Below are 22,015 nucleotides of genomic sequence, written 5' to 3'. Positions count from 1 at the left end.
TCACAACACCCCTTCGAGGTGGACCTTTTATTAGTCTTGGGTTTCCGCAGAAGACCGCCCGAGCCGGCGTTACGGCTGGCCTTGGGGGCACTCCCGGACCCCATAGCAGCCCCCTCGAGGGGAGAGGCGGCTCTTGCACTAGCTCCCCCGGTAGGTCGAGTAGGAATAGGGGCTGAGGAGCAGCGGGATGTGCACCTTCCGTTCAGCCGCTGTGATGGTGAAGACCACCTGCAAGAGAGGAAGGTGGAGGGGGGGCTGGAGCTCTGCAGAGGCCCAGAGAGGCCCCGGGGCCAGAGGAGGGCCCAACTCCCCCGCTGGCTGGCTCGTGTGCCGCCGAAGCAAAGACTTACTTCCACGTAAGGGTAGAAGCTGACGAGGCCCTGTTGCAGCCAGTACTCCCCCGTGGCAAAGTGCAGCTTGTAGGTGCCGCTCTCCAGCGGTAGTGAGGCCAGCTCGCTCCTGTCCATGCGCCCGTCCGTGCTCGTGGCGCTGCAATCAGAAGGCGGCGGGTGAGGCCATGGGGCTCCGCAGCTGGCCAAGGGAGGTCGGGGCTCCCCCCTTCTCCCCACCTGGCCATCAGCTCCATCCAGGCCTGGTCGGGGTCCCGGAGCTGAGAGAGGTACACAGCCAGGCCGGTGGCAGGAAGCCCAGTCAGCAGGTTCAGCGCATGGACGCTCAGGGATGCGTGGGGGCCTTCGCTGGGGCTGGAGACCTGGATACGAGCAGAGAGGCCTCCGTCAGCCCCGCCCTTCCAGGCAGAGCTTGTTCCCGCCCCCACCCACACCCCTTCCTGCCACAGGAGGGCGGGCTTCCTGGTGCCCTGCCTGGGGGGGGGCACGGGGGGAGGGAAGGACGCTACTGTGCCCAGAGGGACGGGGCTTCTGCAGCCCTGCCCCCCCCCCTCAAGTCCCCGGATGGCTCTCCTTTCTGCTGGCCACATTGCTGGGCTGGGGCTGCCGGATTTACCTGGGCTCGCCCTCCACCTTTGTCTGGCAGCCCCTCCATCCTCCTCCCTTTCTCAGTCCGGCCCCTTCCTGCGTAGGCCTGGCAGGGAGCCAGCCGTGAATCAGCAGGGAGCATTAACCCTGCCGGGACCAGCTGTTCCTGGGGAGGAGCGTTTGGTGGGCCTGTGGCTTGTGGTGGCAGAGTTCCTAGCCGCCTGGGGGGCAGAGTGCAGCTCCAGGGAAGGGCGAAGGGAAGCGGTCCTGGCGCTCTGGGACGGAGGCCTCCCAGCAGCCTCTCGGGCCTTACCTGGATCACCGCACGTCCGGTGGTGGAAAGGCCGGCCCCTGCCCTATCCGCGGCTTGCACAGTCAGGGTGTACTGGGGGGCCTTCTGGAAAGAGAGAAATCCATTGGGGGGTGGGAGGCTAAAAAGAGGCACCTACCCAGACTGTGGATCTTCAGGGTGGCAGAAGGTCAGCCAGGGGGCTTAAAAGTCGAAGCTGCGGCTCTTAGGAAAGCTGGAAAGGCACGCAGAGGGCAAGGGGGGGCGACCTCTCCTTCCCAGCCATTGACCGAGGCCGGAGGGGCGGCTGCTTTGAGTGCGGGGGCTTAGGTGCCAGGCTGAGTGGCTCCCAGCCACTTGCTCACCTCCCTGTCCAGGCCGGCTTTCCCCAGGACAATGAGACCCGTCCGGGAATTGATGGTGAACATGTCTGCGGAGGGCGCTGAGGGCTCCTGGCTCAGGAGGGAGTAGCTGACGACCCCGTTGAGGGAGCCCACGTCTGCATCCATGGCTGTCACTGTCAACACAGAGGTCCCTGGGGGGGGGACAACAAAAGGAGGGGAGGGGGCTGCTTAAAGCCTCCCTTGAAGGAGCCCAGCAACCCCGGGCACCTCCAGAGGTCGTAGGGGCTGAGCACTGCATCCCGCAGGGGCACGGATGAGCGGGCATTGGCCGGACAGCCTGAGGTTGCCGTCCAGGTGGCTTTGACCAGGCTGCCCTTCGTTCCCCAGGGGGGGTTGTGCCTGTGCCACAGGGGGCAGCCACGCCACAGGAGGGGGCTCAGGATCACATCCCTACCTGGCTTAGCGCCCTCTTGCACGGACCCTTTGAAGACTTCCTGTGTGAACTGTGGACGGTTGTCATTGACGTCCTCCAGATACAGGAGGAGAGTCCCTGTGCCGGTGGCCGGTTCATTTGCTGGACAGAGGGGGGAGGGAGGGTCAGTTCCACATATATATAGACTATATACCCCCCCCAAGCTCCCCAGAGTTTTGTTTTTGTTCGTTTGGGTGAAAGACAAAATGCAGAGTTTTATTGGGGGGAAGCTGACCATTGTCGCTGGCCACTATGGTGGCTTTGTAGATGTTGTCCTTCACAAAATCTGACTCTCGGTCTAAGAGGGCTCTTGACGTGATCTGGCCAGTTTCAGGGTCAATTTTCAGCCAGCCGGCTGGGTCATTCCTGACAGAGTACCTGCAAGAGAGACAGTCCAGGGTTCAGCCTGCGTCTTTGGGGCATGCGGCCTGCAGACCTTGCTGGATCGTTTCCCCCTGCAAAGGATGGAGCCTGGAACACACCTCTCCCCACGGCCCCCTCCCTACCTGAGGCTCTGCTGCAGGAACCTGTCCGGGTCCTGGGCTGTGTACATAGCTATTTTCTCTCCAATGGCAAGGTCTTCGGGCTGTGACACCTTCAGTTCGGGGGGAACGAAGACGGGGGGCTCGTTTCTATCACTCACGTTGACGACGACAGTAGCGGTGGAGATTCTGAGGGGGACCGAGAACTCAACCACGTTCACCACGATCACTTCGAGGGTATACTGCTGTCTGGCCTCGTAGTCCAGTTCCTGGAGGGACAGAAGGGGAGTTGACTCGGTCTGAGTGGAATTCCCCCCGTTGACACTCCAGCAGCGGATGGATGGGGCTGGCAACACCCTGGGTCCTGCTAGCCCCCTCACAGAGGGGTCCACCACCCACCGTTGAGGTGGTCAAAAGGCCGTCGTTGGTCTTGGGGTCAGTAGTGACCGCAAAGTTCCCGTCCTCGTTCCCTTTCACGATGCTGTACTGGGCTTTCCAGGCTGAGCTGTTCTCTTCGTCTGCGTCTGTGACCTTCAGGGTGGCAACCGGGGCCCCCACCTCATTCTCGGGCACAGTCACCTTGTACTGCAAAAGAGACGCAGCCGTCAGAGGGGAGCGAGTGCCTGTCTCTGGGGGGCTGGAGGGAGAGGGGGAAGGTCCCACTCCAAGGAACGGCAGCCCACAGATCCCACCCATGCCTCTGCGGAGGAAGTGGGGACGGGGCTGGGCAGGTGAATTTGGGGTCCCTGGGTGACACAAGCGTGGTCAAGAGCGGTGGGGGGCGTTCCTCCACAAGCCCTACATGGCATTGGACCAGAGTACCTCCAGAACCGCCTGCTACCGCACGAATCCCAGCAGCCGATAAGGTCCCACAGAGTTGGCCTTCTCCGGGTCCCATCAACTAAACAATGTCATCTGGAGCTCCCCAGGGGAAGAGCCTTCTCTGTGGCGGCCCCGGCCCTCTGGAATCAACTCCCCCCGGAGATTAGAACTGCTTCCACCCTCCTTGTCTTCCATAAACTTCTTAAGACCCACCTATACCGCCAGGCATGGGGGATTTGAGACACCTTTCCCCCAGGCTTATTATAATTTATGTTTGGTATGTATGTACTGCTTGGTTTTTAATTATGATAGGGTTTTTAGTTTTTTATTATTAGATTTGTGCCGTTATAATATTGTCTTTATTGTTGTTGTGAGCCACCCCGAGTCTTCAGAGAGGGGCGGCATACAAATCTAATAAATTATTATTATTATTATTATTATTATTATTATTATTATTATTATTACCATCACGGGGTTGAAGATTGGCGGGTTATCGTTGGCGTCGGTGACGGTGATGACAGCCTTCCCGGTGCTGCTTAAGCCTTCTCCCTGCATGTCGGTTGCTTGCAGAAATAGGATGTACTGGGGGAACCTCTGCAAAGAACCAAGCACACCCCAAGTGACCCTCTGTGCTGGCGGGTGGGAAGGACCTCGGGGGACGGGGGAAGGGCTGCTGCCTAGCCTGACCGGGGGGAGGAGAAGGGAAGGCGGGGGAACGCTTCCGGAGGGGCCCTCCATAGTTTTCCAGAGAGGCAGTGGAGGGGAGGGGGGAGAGGCTCCTGTTCGGGTCCCCCGACCCTCAAGGGAGCCCTCACGGCTGGGCTCCTCCTCTGAGCTGCCCTGGAGGGCTAACAATCTCTCTCTTTAGGGGCCAAGGGGGATTCTCCCCTTCCTCACTCGGGATTGAAACTGCCCCCTCCCTCCCCCCTCCCTCCCCAGGATTATTTCCACTCTTAGAAACAGCGTGCTTGGAATCCCCGCCCCCACCTCAACCCGTCATAGCACCTGGCATTTACCTCTCGGTCCAGACCGGACACAACCACGCTGATCAGGCCGGTTTCATTATTGATGGTGAACATCTGTCTTTGCGGCTCAGGTTCCTGGCTGAGGATGGAGTAGGTGATGACCCCGTTATAGGACAAGATATCATCGTCTGCGTCCGTGGCTGTCACTGTCATCACAGAAGTCCCTGGGGGGGGGGAACAAAAGGAGGGGAGGGGCTGTTTAAAGCCTCCCTTGAAACACGCGCTGGAGTCATGCAGGATCCTCCAAGCAACCCACAACACCTCCAGAGGTCGTAGGGGGTGAGCACTGCATCCCGCAGGGGCACGGATGAACAGGCATTGGCCGGACAGCCTGAGGTTGCCGTCCGGGTGGCTTTGACCAGGCTGCCCTTTGTTCCCCAGGGGTGTTGTGCCTGTGCCACAGGGGGCAGCCACACCACAGGAGGGGGCTCAGGATCACATCCCTACCTGGCTTAGCGCCCTCTTGCACGGACCCTTCGAAGACGCTCTGGGTGAACTGTGGACGGTTGTCATTCTGATCAACAACTTTGACAACCACGTCCATGGGGTCCTCTGCTCTCTGGCCATTGGCAAACACCGCGTGGCAAAGCAGCTGCATGGGAGGCGGAGAAAGGCCGCTATTCACCAGGGGCAGGAAGAGAAGCCGGAGACGCAGCCGGGCAGCAGACTTCACGGAGCCCAACCGCTCTTGGCCCCCAGCACTTCCGGCTCTGCAGCGGCTGCCCCAAAGGACGAGGGAGGAGTGGGAAGCCCTCGGACGGAGGGCCCGGGACCATCTCAGACCCCCTAGAGGCCACCAGCAAAGGACAGGAGACCCACCCAATCCACACGGCCCATTTCCAAGCACGTGGCCCTCCGCACCCAACCAGTGCTGCCCCCCAAAAGTGAAAGCAAAAGGTGGAAGGGCAGCAGGGGACGTGGACTCACATTGTAGTGAGAAATATCCTCCCTGTCCAGCGGGCGAGTGACCTTCAGCATTCCGGTTTCCCTGTCGATGATGAAGATGCCAATCGGAGGGCTGTCGGCCCCCCGCCCAGTGATGCTGTAGTAGACGGTGCCTTCTTTGTCTTTGTTGGACCTGACCTGGTTGGGGAGATGGGACGGAGGAGGTCAGGGACTGGGTGAGACTGCAGCCCTTCCCACCCTCTGGGGCAGGTGCCGAGCAGACCATGGCAGCTGGGTAGCCCAGGGCAGAAATGCGGCCCCAAAGCCCGGCTGGAGTGAGATCCATCCAAGGGGTTCGGGCGAAACATCTACTCAGCCCCGCCACAAGCGTGTTTGGGGTCCTGCCTTTGTGGGTCATTCCCAAGTCACCTTGCAGCAAGATGGGCAGCAAACAAACTTCATAAACAAAGTGAAGAATCCCCGTAGAAGGCGCCAGAGGCAAAGCCCTTACCGGCAGCAGGTCCTTGGGGAAAGGGCCCCTCTGGTTTTCAGGGGTCAGAATGTCCGGGATGATCCAGTCTCTCTTCTGCCGCCTCAGGCCAGGCCCCGATCCTTGGAAGGGCAGCACCTCCGCCTGAGCAGACGGACGGGTCTCCTGTGAATAAAGAGGGGGGTCTCTGATTCTTTGTCCCCCAGAGATGCCTGTGGCCAAGTGGAGAGACCCTGCCCCAAGGCTTCACCTCCTGGGGCTGCAGCTAAAGTAGGGGGCTGCCTCAGCTCCCCCAGGCTTTCTTTGCCAGCCTCCTCTCTGCTGCCCCCACAGCCTTGGGGGGCAGCAGTGAGAATGAGAGGAAACTCCCAGGAGTGGGGTGAGGCCCCTGGTGGTCCTGCAGGGGTTCCTCCAGCTGGAATTGCCCCTCTGGATCTCTGCCCTTCTTGTGGGTCCCTGCATGTGCGGCCATGAATGGCCTTTATCCTCTCCCAGTTGCCGGTTCTTGGTTTTAGGAAGAATTTTTGCATCCAAGCTTAGCTTTAGCTGATTGGGACTTTGTCCTAGGTAGGTCAGAAAGGAGCAGCATGGACAACTGGGGGGAGGGAGAGTGGGAGAGGAAGGAAATAGAGAAAAAGGAGGATAGGAAAAGGGAAGGAAGGAAGGCAGGCTTCCTTCTGAGAGGCAGAATGGGTGAGTAAAAGAGGAGGTGGGGTTATGGACTCCAGACTTCATCTAAGGGAGGCTCGCCCCTCCCCCTTTGCCTGGGGAGTTGAGCGGAATGGACGACCCTTTTGTAGCCAGGGTCACACTGGACTCGTGGGCAACCTTTGGGGCTCAGGATTGCATCCCTGTTTCTCTCCGTGCACTCCCAATGCACCACACAACCTGCTTTCACATCAGGGCAGCCGTGGCAAAGCTTTGCGTAACCCTTGTGTCCCCTAACCTGATAAAATACATTGGGGAATTCAGACTGTTTTGCCCCAGAAAGCTGCCTATTTAATCTAAGCCTATTTTTAGAGTGGCACAATGATGAAAAATAGCCGTCTTTTGGGAACACAGGAAGGTCCACTGGGTGAGCTGGATCCAGAACATCCGTGTTCCCTCCCTGCTGGCGATCACTCGCCCGCTCTGCTCTAGAAAACTGAGTTAGTGGACCCAGCTAAGCAGAAGTCCAAAGTGACTCTTTCCAGCCACCGCCCTGCAGCGAATTCTGAACGGGGCTAAAACCAAGATCCCCTTTGAACAGATAATAACATATAACTGGCTTGGTTAGGCTGATTGTCCTTGGAAGTCTGTGCAGATGGTCATCGTCTTCCTCATTTTTCCCCGTGTTTGTCTTTCCCAACATAGAACTTTTAATGTTTTAGAGATGTTTTGTGTTTGGTTCTCTTAAAGGGAACGTGTGTGTGTGACTGAGATTGTGGAGGTAACCTTTGTGATTTGGTTTTACTGATCTCCACTTTCCTGGACTTTGAGCAAGAGAGCAGTTGGAGGGGAGCCTTTCCCACCGTTGCGCTCCCACCCCCTCCCCTCTTGATGTCATTGTAACTCTAGCTAGGGGAGGCCCCTCCTTTTCATACATCTCCCAACCTCCACCTGCCTTGCTACCTCACAGGTCTCTAGTGATTTATTCCATGGAGCTGTGAGTTCACAGTGCAGAGAGAATATTGTCCCGCCTGTTTAAAGTTTGCTGCCCCTCTGTCACCCTTGGGAAACTCTCTGTTTGTTTTAAATGGGAGAAAAACATCAGGATGAAGGCAGCTGGGCTGTGCGCCTGCTTTCAGTCTGTGCTTATTGTGCAGTCATGGGGGGGGGTCTTCAGTGAGAAAGGCTGGAGAGGTTGCTTGGCAAACAAAGCCGCTTAGCCCCCTCCCTTGAGTGTTTTGCTGCTCCATCGGAGGTTGCCCTGTCCTGGCCCTCTTCCTTGGGGCGGGGGAGGTGCCCCTCTTCTGGAAAGACTCTGAGGCTCCCCTCCTGCTGCCTGGGGTGGACTGCCAGGCATGGAAGTCCAGGATCTCCAAAGGGAACCGCCTGTCTCGCCCCTCCCTGCCAGGATCCCGCCCACGACCACCAGCCTACCTGAAAGAGGAAGGTAAGGCAGAGCAGCAGCGTGATCCGCAGGCAACCCATCATCCTCTTCCTCTGCCCTCCGTGGTGGCCAAGTGGCTAGCAGGTGGGTATAACCACAGGGCAAAAGTCTGTTTGCTTTCGCATTTCCGCATAGGTGGAGAACCCCGGGCAAAGTGCCAGTCAGCCGTCTTTGAATTGGAGGAAGAGTCAGCGCTCGCTCGCACACAGGGCTTTGGGCAGAGGGGGTGTCGAGCACCCGGCAGGCAGGAAGCCTCCGTCCAGGGCCAGGTGGGGGCGCTTGGACTCTAACATTGTCAGGTTGAGAAGGAAGCTGGGATGTAACGTTACTGTTCCGTTTTTATATGTGCTGTGAGCCGCCCCGAGTCTTCAGAGAGGGGCAGCATACAAATCCAATTAAATAAATAAACCAACCAACCCTGGGAATTCCTGGGCTCTTTCTGATTCTCCCAGAGGGGCTTTTCCCAAAAGGCAGCTGGAATTTCTGTGGGAGTGGGGGGGGGCTTTCCTTTGAAAACATTTCCCTTCTGATTCAAGGAGCTCCTGCAATTCAGTTTGTTTTTTGGGGGGGGGGGATTGAGGTTGGGGTTGGATTTTTTTTTTTTTGGAAAAAGCACCTTAGGAACAGTCATTTTTTATTTATTTGTTTGTTTGTTTATTTATTTATTTGTTTATTTATTTATTTATTTATTCGATTTTTATGCCGCCCTTCTCCTTAGACTCATGTTAGCAATAGCACTTTTTTTTAACAGAGCCAGGCTATGGCCCTCACAATCCGGGTCCTCATTTTACCCCCCTCAGAAGGATGGAAGGCTGAGTCAACCTTGAGCCGGTGATGAGATTTGAACCGCTGACCTACGGATCTACAGTCAGCTTCAGTGGCCTGCAGTACAGCACTCTACCTGCTGCGCCACCCCGGCTCATTATCATGATCTGGGTGAAGGAGAATTCCTCGTTTGCCTGCTCTAGAGACTGAGGGGCCTCCCCACTTCCCCTCTCCCTCCCTTGCTCTGTGGGCAGAATAGGACTCTCGATCTGGTAGATCACCAGAGGGCTTCAAGAGATCCCTGACTGCGCCGGGCTTTCCAGAGGTGAGTCACAGCAGCTACAAAGGGGGGTGATAAAGGGCAGCACTGCAAGGAGATGCCAGCAGAGGGCGCTCTCGGAGCATTCTGCCTGCGTCTGGAACAGCCGCTCAAGGGTTGCAATAGAAGGAAAGCCCAGCACTAGGGTTCCCCCCCCCCGCCCCCGGAGAGCCTGTGCCCCCCCCGGGTTGCCCAGCGGCCCTCAGCCTCCCGTGTGACCGGGGAGCCAGGCTCTGAGCTGCAGAGGTGTGTCGTCGCAGCAGGCAAGTGTTTGCGTGTGCAGACGTACCCCGGGTGCTTATCCAAGGGGGGGGGGGAGGGCAAGTCTGGATCTGCTCGGGGCCTTTGGGAAGTTGGGAGCGCTGCATCCTGGCACCCCACGGGCGGCTGTCCCTCCTCCTCTTCCCTGGCTGGACCCGAGGTTCGGGAGGGGGCGGGGCTCGCGGGATCCTGCCCAAAATCTGAGCTAGACTTCGCCTGAGTCCAAAGCCCCCCCACCCTAGTCCTTTCCCCCCTGCAAACGCTGTTGCTGGCAGCTTTTCCTTAGGGGCCCTGCCCCCCCCCCCCCTTGCTGATCAGTGATCCAACTGGCAAATGTAACCTTGATCCTCTTTGCTCACCGGGGACCTCTCCTTGGAGACAGGCACCGACGCCTGGTGGGACCCGGGTTTCGTTCTCACAATAGCCCCTTCCCCCAGGAGCCCAGAGACCCCTGCTCCCCCCCCCCGGAGATGTCAAGCTGCAGCTGAGAAAAGCCTTGCAGGAGGGGGCCGCTCCCAAAGAGGTTTTGGGGTGCTGACTTCGCTGTGTCTATCCACACCCAAGCACACTTTCTGTGTCCAGGCGGTCAGTGCTTTTGTACCAGCAAGGCAGGCACTATATAAATCCACTTGGCATCAAGTGTTTTGCATTCTCCAGGACTCTTAGCTCAGCGACTGAAAACTTTAATATATTTTATACTTTTAAAAAATCCAAATGGAATTTAAAATAGCTCTGAGGTTCCAATTTTAAAATACCAATTGTAGTTTTAGTTGTTTAGGGGCAAAAAAAGGCACCCCCCCCCAATTCTCTGGAATAATCTTTCTTCCCCCCCCCCTGGAAGTCCTTTTGGGTGGCGGCTCCTCTTTCCGGATTGGAGGAACCCCCGAGGCAGACACGTGGGCACAAGTGGGTTCGTGGCCAGAACCGGATTGCTTATTGTGGGACCGGCTGGGGAGGGGGTGGAATGGGTGGGGCCTCGGCAAGGCATGCCAGGAAGGGGGTTGTCTGCCCTGGCCCTGCCCACTGCCCCCTCCGTTCTCTGCCCTCCTCTGCCGGTTGGGGGCCGGGAGGCGGAGGGGGGCGCTGGTCGAGGGCCACAGCTGCGGGGGGGGTGTTATTTATTAGATTGGTTTTGCCAACTCCTGCCTCCTTTCGGTGGGGAGCGGCTTTTGGGGCCGCCTCCATGGGGCCCGCTGGAAGGAGCCGAGCTGCGGCGGGCAGACCTTCGGGTTCGTTCCGGTTCTCTGGCCGGCCGATCCCTGCGGCTGAGCGAGGGGCGCGGCGGGGGGCGGGCCAGCCGGAGCCCCGCCCGCCGAGGCTCACCTGGCGCGGCGCCTTTAAAGGCCCGGCAGGACAGGCGGAGCCCATTCAGCGAGCGGGCGCACGAGGGGAGCCCCAGCCTCGACGGCAGCGATGGGCGGGCGGTGGGCTTCGCGCCTCCTCCCGCTGGCCTTGCTCGTCCTCCTCCAGGTGAGCGCCTGCCCGGAGCCGCCCGCCCGGCTCTCACTGGACTCGGTGGCGCCCGGGAGGGAGGGAGGGTGGCGGGGGCCGCAGGGCTGAAGCCGCCCATTCTCTGCCCCGCAGGTGGACCGACGCCTGGACGCCTGGACGCCTCCGAGCCAGGACGGGAGCCCAGGTAAGGCCCCGGCGCCTCCCCCACCCCGAGGATGAGCCCCTCCGGAGTCCCCTCCGCCCCGCCCTCGCCCCCTGCTCTTCCTCCCCCGGGGGCGCTCGACTGGCTGCGGGCGGGAAGCCGCTGCCCTCTTGGTGGGCCAGGTACGTGGCCGGAGCGGGCTGCCCCCTTCCGAAAGGGCCGCTACTGGCCGGGAGCTCATCGCCCTCTGCTCCCCCGTCCCTTCGCTGGACGCCCGTCGGGCGGGGAGGCGGCCTGCGCTCAGTCCCAGAGCGCTTCCGAAGCGGCGGGGAAGCCTCCCCGGGGCGGCGGCGGCGGCTCCTTTGCCGAACTTTGCAACCGTTTTGCGCCCAACGCTCTGCTCCGCATCGAGCCGCCTCCGGTGGTCGCAGGAGGTCCCGAAACCCCCGGGGAGGGGAACGCGGAGGAGCTCGGGGTGTCTTCGAAAGCGGAGCGTCTGCTCGGCTCCCTTAATAAACGCCTCGACTGCTCGGTCGCGGTTGGTTCCTGGCGAGGGAGGTCTCCTCGGATCCAGCGTGGGGGATGGGCTCCCTTGGGGGAGGGGGAGGGCGCAGGGGGAGCGACGGGATTCCTGCAAGGGACCTCCTCTGCTTCCCCCTCAACCTAAGTCCCCCCCCCTTTAAAGATGGGGTGCAGTTAAAAGCAAGAGAAATACTTGTTCCTGCTGCGGGAGCCTGCAGGGAGTGAAGGGTGCCCCCCCCCCCAGAATCGCCCTGTGAGCGGGGCCAGGCTGGGGCTCCCAGCACCCAGAGCAGCCTCTCGCTTTCCCCCTGGCCCAGCGGTGGGTGTCGTTGCCTCCGCCATTGTCTGAGAGCCCCCCCCCCCCCCCCAGTTCCCGGAAGAGGCTGTTGTTGTGCAAACGAGGCCCATTGTGTCCCAAACAGAGGCTGCTCTGTCTCTGCCCCAGCGCTGGATCCTGCCAGGACCCCCTTCGCTGCACCAGCCGCTTCCGTTGTCCTGCAGCCCAGAGCTGCCCCGGTCTCCCCCAAGGCCTGGAAGGAGGATGGGGGGGCCGGGGGGGGACAGGGGACTTCTGCCTCTCCCAGGACTTGGAAGGAGCCGGCCCGGGCCTCTCCCAGTGACCCCGTGGGTTGCCCCTGAAGTCCACTCTCACACAGGGCTCCCCAGACTTGGCAGCTTTAAGACTTTGGGATTTCAACTTGAGATCTTCAACCATAGCTGGCTGGAGAATTCTGGGGGTTGGTCCACTCATCTCTTAAAATTGCCAAGTTTCTAGCCCTCTGTGGTCTAGTCGCTCTTCATGGTCAAAACCGGGGGGCTTTTGGAGGGAAGAGCTTCCGCCCCTCCAGTTATTCTCCCCTCCCCTGTAATTGCACTGGATGACAGGGGTCCCTGCAGACCCAAGGCTCCCCCCTTCTGTCCCAGGGTGGGCGGGGTCTCCATTGCCCCCTCAGGAGGAGGAAGTTTCTGAATCGTTCTGCTCGGCTGCTATGAGGAAGAAGTTGCAAGGCCTGGAAACCCTCCAGCCCCTCCCCCCCTCTGGCTGCTTTGGAGCCTGGGCTCCTGGCAAAAGGGGGGTGGATTCGGAGGGAGGGGGTGAGGGCTCTGGCAGGGCTCCCCCTTAGCCAGGGAGGGTGCCCACCTGTAGCCCCCTCAGCTGAGAATGAACTCTGGGGAGGGTGGACCACGCAGGGACCCCCAGGAGAGACGCCCCTTCCAGCGGTTGTGAACGGGATGGGCCATCAGGTCACGGTGACCCGACTGCCACACCCACAGGCGGTTCTGTCCCGTCCCTGAGCTGCTCTGAGTTGTGGGGGGGGGGGTCACTGCGACTTTTGCTCCGAAAGGTCCTTGCAACAGAAGCCTGTGTTTGTGCTCTGTGCCAGGCCAGAGATCAGTGGGCCCTTCCTGCGCCCCCTCCCCACGCAAGAAGCCTGCTGTTTACTGAGGAGGAAGACTAATCTGCCACCCACCCCCCAGGCTGTGTGTGTTTGTTTTCCTGGCCTCTTGGGCAGCTTGACCCTGTGGATGGAGGGCCTGGAGGGGAGATAAGAGCCCTTGTCCTGCAGGGAGGCTGCAGAAGGGGGATGGGGGCTGCCAGCGCCCCTCCCCCCACCTCTTGGCCATGCTCAGGAAGAGAGGCAGGGGGAGCACAGCCTTGGCCTACCCCCACCCCACCTCCACCATGGGATGTCCTCGGACAGGAGGGGAGCAGCCACTTCCTGGCCCTTTGGGGGGGGGCAGAAGAGGCCGCTCTGGATGGGCCACCAGGACATGGCGAGGAAGAGTGAGGGGCCGGCCAGCTTCTCCTTGCGCTGGGAGGAGCTGGCACTTAAGTGCCCCCCCCGTCTGTCCTGTCCACCCTCTGTGTAGGGCCAAGAGGCAAGGCATGGGGGGGGCTCTGTGCTCCGCTCTTGACCGGCCTCCTCTGGGGAGAGAGGTTTCCACTAATGGCCTGCAGAGGGAGGGATGCCAAATGGCCCATTCCCCTAAGTGGGCAGAGAGGCAGAGAGCCCAAGTCCTCCCCAGCCGAGCCTGGACACTGGGCTGCAAGGCAGGAGGGGGGCGGCCCTGTGGGTGGGTGGGGGTCTCCAGGAGGGGCTTCATGAACAGGGGCAGCCTTGGCAGATGGTCACTCTTGGGGGGCAGCCTCTCACTGTCCCACGACAGGTGGGTGGTGTCCTGGGCCCCCCCCATCAAGGGGTGGGTATGTGCTGGTTGTTGCCTGGGAGTCTCTCTTCAGCCATTCGGGGGGGGGGTCTCCAAAATCAGCTGGACTCACAGGACCTGGGATTGAAAGGATCTCTTTCGATCTTTCCTGGGGAGGGATTTAGAGAAAGGTAGACCCTCTCTATTGGGGGGAGCAGTGCAGCCCCTGCTGAGCATCTTTGGGGCTGAGGAAGGGAGGGGGCGGCTTCCCCAGTATTCCACCCATCGTGGTGGGGAGGGGGAGGTCTTTTATTCTCAAGACCCCACAGCTGCTCTCTGCTTCCACCAGCCTCAGGGGCTGCGTCTTTGGGGTGCAAGTCTGGGGTCTGAGTGGGGAGACCTGGGCAGGCCGGCCCCAATCACAGGCAAGCTGATCTGGGGGGGGGTTCCCTTTTAGTGGTGGTGGGAGCAAAACTCTGGAAGCTGGCACTGCTTTGGGGCAGCCGCTGCCTCTACCAAGGGCTCCCCCTGACGGTGAGCGAACCCTGGGTGGCTGAAGAGAGGAGAGCCCGGTGGCCTCAAGGCCAGACAAGACTTGGCCACCGTATCTGGCATGTGGGGCAATGGAAAGGAAATTCCCCCCCCCCCCGCCACCACCTCTCTCCCATTGTCCCTCTGTGAAGGCAACCCAAGGACTGGGAGTGCCCATCCATTAAAGGCCCATCAGGATCCCAGCTCCAGAAGGGGGGGCTGCCTGAAAAGGCTTCTGGGGTGCATTAAAGGCCCTCCCCCACCTCTTAGTTGGGCTGGCACTTGCAGGGGGAGGGGCTCCTGCTGGTCAGAGAGAGACCCTCCCACTCCAGTGCTATTTACGGCGGGGTGGGGGGTTGTTTGGACCCTAGTTTGGAGGTTTCCCTGGTGCAGTGGCTTCTCTCTCCCCCCAGTCAGGTCTGCGGATTCCCCAGGAGGGGAGCCTGTTCCGGGCAGCCCCCCTCCAGTGGCCGCGGATGGAGAGGTGGGGGTGCAGGAGAGGCCCTCCGAGGAGATGCATGCCGGAGATTCCAGGGGGATCCGCTCACCCGCCCCGGCTGCCCTGCAGAACAAAGGCCCCCTCCCTCCTCCTTCGCAGGTGAGCCACTTCTGCCCTCGGGACAGCCCAGGTGGCAGGGGCTCCATGGCAACCCTCCTGCCTCCCCGGCCGTTGCGGTGGAAACTATGCTAATGGAGCTCTGGGCCTCTGCACAGGCAGGTGGAATGTGGGAGGGTGTCACGGGGGGTGAGGGGGGGCTTTCGCCTGGCCTATGGAGGGAGAGGGTTTGGGCTGAAGGTCCCGGAAGAGTCCACTGCCTCTTCCATCCAAACTCTACACCGGCATTGGCGTTTCCAGTATTGGGTAATACTTTGGCTGTTGTTGGACTACAATTCTCAGCATCCCCAGCCAGGCTGGTGCGGTGTGTGAATGTAACAGCATCTGCAGGGCCACAGCAGCAACAGCATTATAGTATTTGTGGATTCTGAGCAGTCACATTAAATAAAAAATCCTCAGATTTTCCTGGGCTCCATTTCTCAAATGAATTGCAACAATAAGTTTACTAAATAAATATTCATAAAATGTAGGGATCGTTCAATGAAACCCTCTTTGTTTGCAAGAAATTCACATTTTTCACAGAATAACAATCATTGATTCATCCCGTCCTCCTGTCGGGACTGTTTGAAAACCTCTTTAAAAAGGAAATGGTCATACCATTATAGTGGCTTTGCCTCTTGTGCCTGGGTCCCTAGAACAAGGCGGATCCTTAGCTTTGATGCCATCGTAAAAAGTGCCCGGTGGTGGTGGTGGTGGGAGTCTCCTTCTCAGGGCAACGTTTGTGTCCACTTTCATCCCTGGGTTGCCCGTTGGCGTTTTCTTCTGCACCCCAGGTCCCCGGGGTCCGTAGCTTCAGTTTCAGGTCTCGGGCGGCAGTGGTCAGCTGAGCTCAGAGAGGCCGCAGCCTGCCCGGTTGCCCCCTGCAGACCAGGGCTGGAGAATAACTGTCCTTGGGCAGTGGGGGCCGTGCTGGCCTTGTGGGGTCAGTGGCCCTCCTTCCCATGGGACCACTCATAACCTGCCCGAGCTGTCCCCGCAGGAGGAATCCCCGCCTGCCAGGCTGATTCGGCGCAAGAGAGATTGGGTGACCCCCGTCATCCAGATCCCGGAGAACGAGAGAGGCCCCTTCCCCAAGAAGGTGGTCCAGGTGGGTAGAATCTGGAAGGGGGGTCTGGTGAGGAGGGCCGCTGGCTTTTCTGGGCTAAGATCAGGGATGGTGCCGGGGGGGGGGCTGCACTGCCCAACGGGTCTAGGGTGACCCTTTCTTTCCCTCTCCTGCCTCAGATCAAATCGAACCGGGATAAGGACACCAAGATCTTCTACAGCATCACTGGGCAGGGGGCTGACACCCCCCCGGAAGGCGTCTTCATCATTGAGAAGGAGACGGGCTGGATGAAGGTGACCCTGCCCCTGGACAGAGAGAGCATCAGCCAGTACCAGGTAGGTGGTCAGGCTGAAGCTGCGGTGGGGGGGGCAGCGCTTGGGGGGCTCCTGGCATTCCAGACAGGTCTCCCTCTTTCCGCAGCTTTTGTCCCACGCGGTCTCTGAGAACGGCAAGCCGGTGGAAGAACCGATGCCCCTCACCGTCACGGTCATCGATCAGAATGACAACAAGCCCAGGTTCACCCAGGAGGTTTTCCGGGGGTCGGTCGTGGAAGGAGCAACCCCTGGTAAAGAGGGGGCGGGGGGAATCGGCCCCAGGAGCTGGGAGGGAGGGAGGGAGGGGGGCGTCCTTAGATTGGGTGGGGGGCTACCTGGCCGCCTGACCTGGGCGCCTGCTCCCCTCCCCTAGGGATGTCAGTGATGCAGGTCACGGCCACCGATGCGGACGATGCCAACACCGAAAACGCGCTCCTTGGATACTCCATCCTGAGCCAGGCACCCCAGGAGCCCCACCCGCAGATGTTTGCCATCAACCGAGCAACGGGCACCATCAGCGTGATCGCCAGCGGCCTGGACCGAGAGGTGAAACAAGCCCCCCACCCCCGAACACTTCTCGGCTACAGCCGGCATGGGTAGGGCCCCCCCTTGGAGGACGAGGGCCAGCTCAGGCGCTAACCGGAGCCTTTCCCCTCCCCAGCGAGTGAGGGAATACGCCTTGGTCCTGCAAGTGGCCGACATGGACGGGGAGGGCTTGACCGCCACAGCATCGGCAGTGATAGAAATTGTGGATGCCAACGACAACCTGCCCGAGTTCACCACGTCTACGGTAGCTGATTCTGCAGAGGCCGGGAACCCTGGGAGTGTGGGTGAGGGGGGGCCTTCCCGGGAACAGGCGTGGGGGGGGCAGAGGAGAGGAGCTCAGCTGGGCTCAGGGCAGAAGCAGGAGCGGTGTGAAGCTGCAATTCCGAACTGGGGCTGAACGGGTCTTGTAGCTTCGTGGGAGGCTTCGAAGGGGCCCAGCCCAGCCGTGTCCAGCTGCCTGCCCCCCTCCCCTCTGGGCTTGGCTATATTGATGCTCTCCCCCATAGACAGCCAGGTGGGCCGATGGAGGGGTGGGCAGCGCTGCCTCCCCTCCAGCCCCCTGAGCTGCCAAAGGACGGAGAGGGGAGCTCATTGTCCTTCAGGCTCTCAGTGGGCTGCTTACACCCCCCCCCCCCAGTATTCCGCAGAGGTGGCGGAGAACCTGGCAGGTGTGGAGGTGGTGAGGCTGGCTGTGATGGACAAGGACGAGCCCCACTCGCCTGCCTGGCGTGCCGTCTACAGCATCGTTCAGGGCAACGGAGGAGGGCTCTTCTCCATCTCGACTGACCCAAAGACCAACGAAGGGATCCTGACCACAGCAAAAGTAGGCACAGACTGCAGCGCCTTCCGGGAATCAAGCTTATGTGTGTGTGCGCGTGCGTGCGTGCATGCGTGTGTGCAAAGAGGGACTGGCTAGGGCAGGGGTACGCAAAGTGGGCTCTTCTATGACATGTGGACTTCAACTCCCAGAATTCCTCAGCTAACAAGCTTGGCACAGGAATTCTGGGAGTTGAAGTCCACACAACTCAAAGTTGCCAAGGTTCGGGTGACCGGATGGAGGCTTGTCCCCTCCCTTAACTGGGCAGCTGCCCCCTCACCCCCAGGTTTCTCCGCCTTTCGTTTTAGGCGCTGGACTTTGAGACGGCCGGTCAGTTCACTCTGCAGGTGGCAGTGGCCAACGAGGTGCCCTTTGCGGTGAAGCTGCCCACCTCCACAGCCACCGTGACCATCCGTGTGGTGGATGTGAACGAGGCCCCCATCTTTGCGCCCCCGGTCCTGAAGGTGAAGGTCTCGGAGGAGGAGGGCCCCGAGGGGCAGAACATCACCACCTACACAGCACGAGACCCAGACACGGCCCAGCGCCAGAGCCTCAGGTGAGCCGAGATGGGTGCCGCCCCCACGACCTCCAGAGAAGGGCAGCTGGAGGGACCCACAGCACCTGCAGCTCCTGGGACGAAGAGGCTACCTGGGCAGCACCACTTCTGGGCCCCCCAGGTTCATGGGAAGGCAGGGCAGAGGAAGGACTGCACGGAGCCACTTGTGGGGGGGATAGATTTCATGGGGGGCCTGCATGGGGAACCTGAAGGGAGCAACAGCCTGAATGCCACTGGAGACCTTCCCCAGAGGGGGGCTGCCCCTTGGCCTTCTGCGGCTCCTCTTCTTTTCTCACCTCCCGGCAGCCCAGCCAGCCCAGCGCCAGTCAGGGGCCAAGCTCTCCTGCAGCCAAGCAGAGGGTCCTCCCGGCCGGCACCCCTCCCTCGCTCAGCCCGGGTCTGCTCTCCCTGCAGGTACTGGCTGGGCAATGACCCTGCCCAGTGGCTGGACATCCACCCAGAAACCGGCCTCATCCGTGCCAGGGCACCCCTAGATCGGGAGTCCCGCTTCGTCCAGAACAGCACCTACCAGGCTCTGGTGCTGGCGGCAGATGATGGTAAGTCATGTTGGGCAGAGGAGGGAGGGGCCCCCCCACCAAAGCCTCCCCCCTCCCGCTCGTGGCTGGGGAATCAAGGGCTCCTTTGTTGAGCTGAGTGGCTTGAGAGCTGCCATGTGAGGGGCACATGGTGGACGCCTGCGGAGGCTGCCGGTCATGAGAACCAGCCTCTGCGAGTGAGGGGGAGTGGTGGTCCCTGCAGGGGGCCTTGCAGCCCCCTCCAAGAGCTACTGTCCACTGATTCAGCTTTGATGCCCGACTGTGCCCCGTTCTTTCTGCCATGCTTTGCCACGGCTGAGGCCGGCGGGCACTCGCTGGGCAGGCAAAGCAGCCCCCGGAGACTGGATCCTTGGGGGAGAAACGGGGCGAGATGTGGCGGGAGGGGGGCTTTGGGGGGGCGGAAGAGAAGCAGCCTGGAGCCTGTGGAGGCTGCTCTGTTTCAGGCATGGCCCCCCTCCCCCTCCCCCAGGAAGCCCCCCCAAGACTGGGACGGGGACGCTGCTGCTGACCCTCCTGGACGTGAACGACCATGGGCCGGAGCCCGATCGGAGAAAGTTCACCGTCTGCAACCGTGACCCGGCCCCACAGCAGCTGCGCATCTCGGACAAGGACCTCCCGCCCCACACCTCCCCTTTCCAGGCGGAGCTGGCGCACAGTTCGGAGGAGAACTGGGCGGTCGAAATGGACAGTGGAGGTGGGCGGCTGTCTCCCAACACGTGGGGCCCAGCCCGGCTTCTCCACTTGGGCCCCGTCACCCGTCCCTTGGTCCGCCAGGCGGGGTGGTTCCCCCAGGAGGAGCGTTTGGGCCTTGTTCCCCCGGGAGCCCCACTCGGGCCCTGACCCCCTCCTGCCTCTTCCAGGGGAGATAGCCGTCCTGAGGCTGCTGAGGCCCTTGAAGCCCGAGGCCTACGACGTCCACCTGCGGCTCCTGGACCAGCCGGGCAAGGCGCAGCTGACCACCCTGCGGGCCACCATCTGCGAGTGCGAGGGGCCGCTGGAGGTGGAGGAGTGTCCACAGGGGCAGACGGGCATCCCTGGGACCCCCGTCATCCTGGCTGCCTTGGGGGCCGCCTTGGCCCTCCTGAGTGAGTAGGGCCAGGGCTGCCCGTGGGGGGGACGGGATGGTAGACTCCCCACATGTCAGCCTGGACGCTCGTGGGGGAGGGGCCTTTCCAGCGAGGCAGAGCGGGGTCTTTCCAGGCCGCGTGAAGAAGCCGTGGGTTTGAATTACTTCTGCATGCCACTCCCCTAGTACTGAGGACTAGAACCATGGGAGAGTGGCGGTTGGGTCTTGGGGCTGTAGCAAGGTGGGGGTCTGCCTGAGCTGCACTCCCTCCCTCGGCTGCGACTTCAGCAGAAGCGCCCACTGACCCTGGGCGGGTTCTGTGTTCCAGTCCTGCTGCTGCTGCTGCTGCTCTTCGCGAGGAGGAGGAAGGTGGTGAAGGAGCCGCTGCTGCTGCCGGAGGACGACACGCGGGACAACATCTTCTACTATGGCGAGGAAGGAGGGGGCGAGGAGGACCAGGTGGGAGCCCCCCCCCAGGAAGGGCCGAGCTCCCCTTGTGACTGGGCCTCAGGGGTGCGAGCTTTGCCCAGGATCAGGCTGCGCTGGCGGAAGGGGCTGGGGGAGCTTCTGCGCGTGCCCCCCTTGGCCAACCCACCGCTCCTTCCCTGCCTCCCCAGGACTATGACCTCAGCCAGCTGCACAGGGGCCTGGACCCCCGGCCAGAGGTCCTCCTGCGGAATGACGTGGTGCCGGGCCCTTTGCCGGCCCCTCAGTATCGCCCCCGCCCTGCCAACCCTGATGAGATCGGCAACTTCATCTGCGAGGTGAGGGAGGCTGTCCCCCCCCCGGCTCTGCTGCGCTCTGCATGGGGGGGCCTGCCCAGCTGGGTCTCCTGCCCTCTGCAAGCAGCCAGAGCCGCCCCCAGGGCCCCGTCTGTGAGTGAGTGTGTGTGTGTGTGATAGTCTCCGGAGAGGGGCGGTATAGAAATAAATGTAGTAAAACTATTGAGAGAAGGACTCTAGAAGCATCTGCCCCCCATTTTAAGGCTGGTGTTGTAGCCCCTGGTTTTCCTGGTGGGGCCCACTCCTTTGAGCACCAAGCCTGGAGGGGGGGTCTCTCACGGGGCAGCCCTGCCCGGATCAGCCGGGATGAGGAAGCCCCTGAAGTCCTGGAGGCTCCCCTGCCCCACAGACACCTGCTTCCTCCTTCCCCACCCAGAACCTGAAGGCGGCTGACCTGGACCCCACGGCGCCCCCCTACGACTCCCTGCTGGTCTTCGACTATGAGGGCGGGGGCTCCGAGGGGGGCTCCCTCAGCTCCCTCAACTCCTCCGGCGGAGACCAGGACCAGGACTACGACTACCTGCACGAGTGGGGCAGCCGCTTCCAGAAACTGGCAGACCTCTACGGGGGAGGCGTGGCGGACTAGGGGGCCTCCCCCTGCAGACAAACCCCTCCCTGAAGAAGCCGGGCTGAGCACCACTGCTGCCCCCCCTCCGCCACCAAAGGGTTTGCGGCTGCGGACTTGGGGGGTCTCCAGGAGACAGACCGTCTTTGCAGAGGGGCAGCCCAGGCTCTGCTTCCTGGGCAGAGGGGGCTCGAGGGGGCTCTGTCCTGGGGGAGGCTGGAGGGGCTGCCCCTCTGCCTCTCCTATGTTAGTTAGTACTTGATTTCTTTCCTCTTTTTATAGCATGTGTGAAATACCTTGATGGTCACTAAAGGGCTGGACAATCGGGATGTAAAGTTTTAATAAACATTTTTAATAAGAAAAAAAGGGCTCCAGAGAGCCGTCTCCTGTTTTCTGAGGGAACCATCGGCCCCTCTTAGCTGTTGCCAGCCTTCCCCAAAGGGCCTGGGTGGGGCAGAAGCTCCTGGCTCTCCCCAAAGACCCCCTCCCTCCCCTCCCCAATAGTTGCCTGTCCTTCCCACCCGAAGGCTGCAGCGCACCCCCCTCTCTCCTTCCAGCTCTTCCCTTCGAGGGACTTTCGCAGAGCTCCCCCTCCTCCCTCCCTTTACTTGCTCGGTTCCTTTTGTTCTGGGGCGCCAGAGAGAAGCCGGGGCTGCAGCTCCTCTGGGGAAGCCAACCGGTCCCCCTCACCCAGCTAGGGCGATTTCCCCGGGACGGGCGGAGACCCCTGGGCCCGCTGGACAAAGCCTCGCCCCCCACGGCGGGAGGCAGAGAAGAGCCGCCCTCTCCCGCTTCCCACGGGCCCTTGGCGTGCTCGCCCCGCCGGTTTTTCCTGCCGCTGCGCGAGGCGGGCCGCCAATGGACGCTCGGGGCGGGCCCGCGGAAGGATCGGGTCCCCGGGGGAGAAGCGCTCGCGACCGCCGCCCAAAGGGCCCGACAGCTCCGGGGCCGCCCGCCCACCGGCAGCGATTCAGTCAGCAAGGCCGGCACAGCGCTTGGCGCCCTCTGGACGCTCCGACGGAAGGGACCGGGCTGCCCTGCGCTCCTCCGACGGCCCCGCTGCCCCTTCCTCCTCCCCCCGGGGGCGCAATTGCCCGCCGCTCTTCCCATGCGACTCAGCCCAGCGCTGCCCGCGGAAGCCGCCCACCCTTCTGCCCGCAAAACTTGGGCGG

General features: G+C 61.4%; 2 protein-coding genes across 2 annotated transcripts; one reads left to right on the top strand and one right to left on the bottom strand.

Annotated features, from left to right (window-relative positions):
- Positions 1 to 12: 12 nt before the first annotated feature.
- Positions 13 to 7,924, bottom strand: LOC139172582 (cadherin-1-like). The gene is made up of 15 exons (XM_070761737.1): positions 7,830 to 7,924; positions 5,769 to 5,912; positions 5,300 to 5,455; positions 4,820 to 4,964; positions 4,364 to 4,536; positions 3,813 to 3,941; positions 2,925 to 3,110; positions 2,550 to 2,794; positions 2,279 to 2,421; positions 2,026 to 2,145; positions 1,593 to 1,762; positions 1,252 to 1,335; positions 570 to 712; positions 351 to 489; positions 13 to 228 (listed from the first exon to the last, which is right to left on the bottom strand). The coding sequence occupies exons 1-15, from the start codon at positions 7,881 to 7,883 to the stop codon at positions 139 to 141; spliced, it is 2,121 nt and encodes a 706-aa protein (XP_070617838.1). The 5' UTR covers positions 7,884 to 7,924; the 3' UTR covers positions 13 to 138.
- Positions 7,925 to 10,539: 2,615 nt separating this feature from the next.
- Positions 10,540 to 21,209, top strand: LOC139172581 (B-cadherin-like). The gene is made up of 16 exons (XM_070761736.1): positions 10,540 to 10,654; positions 10,769 to 10,820; positions 14,393 to 14,577; positions 15,575 to 15,682; positions 15,820 to 15,975; positions 16,061 to 16,205; positions 16,328 to 16,500; positions 16,616 to 16,744; positions 17,138 to 17,323; positions 17,626 to 17,873; positions 18,288 to 18,430; positions 18,900 to 19,124; positions 19,291 to 19,515; positions 19,825 to 19,955; positions 20,114 to 20,260; positions 20,655 to 21,209. Exons 1-16 carry the CDS (start codon positions 10,598 to 10,600, stop codon positions 20,862 to 20,864), a joined length of 2,520 nt encoding a protein of 839 aa, XP_070617837.1. The 5' UTR covers positions 10,540 to 10,597; the 3' UTR covers positions 20,865 to 21,209.
- Positions 21,210 to 22,015: the final 806 nt, after the last annotated feature.

Source organism: Erythrolamprus reginae, chromosome 9, assembly GCF_031021105.1.
Source record: "Erythrolamprus reginae isolate rEryReg1 chromosome 9, rEryReg1.hap1, whole genome shotgun sequence".
Classification (NCBI taxonomy): domain Eukaryota; kingdom Metazoa; phylum Chordata; class Lepidosauria; order Squamata; family Dipsadidae; genus Erythrolamprus; species Erythrolamprus reginae.
Note: the sequence above shows the minus strand (reverse complement) of the source record. Positions and strands in the feature narration are given on the sequence as shown.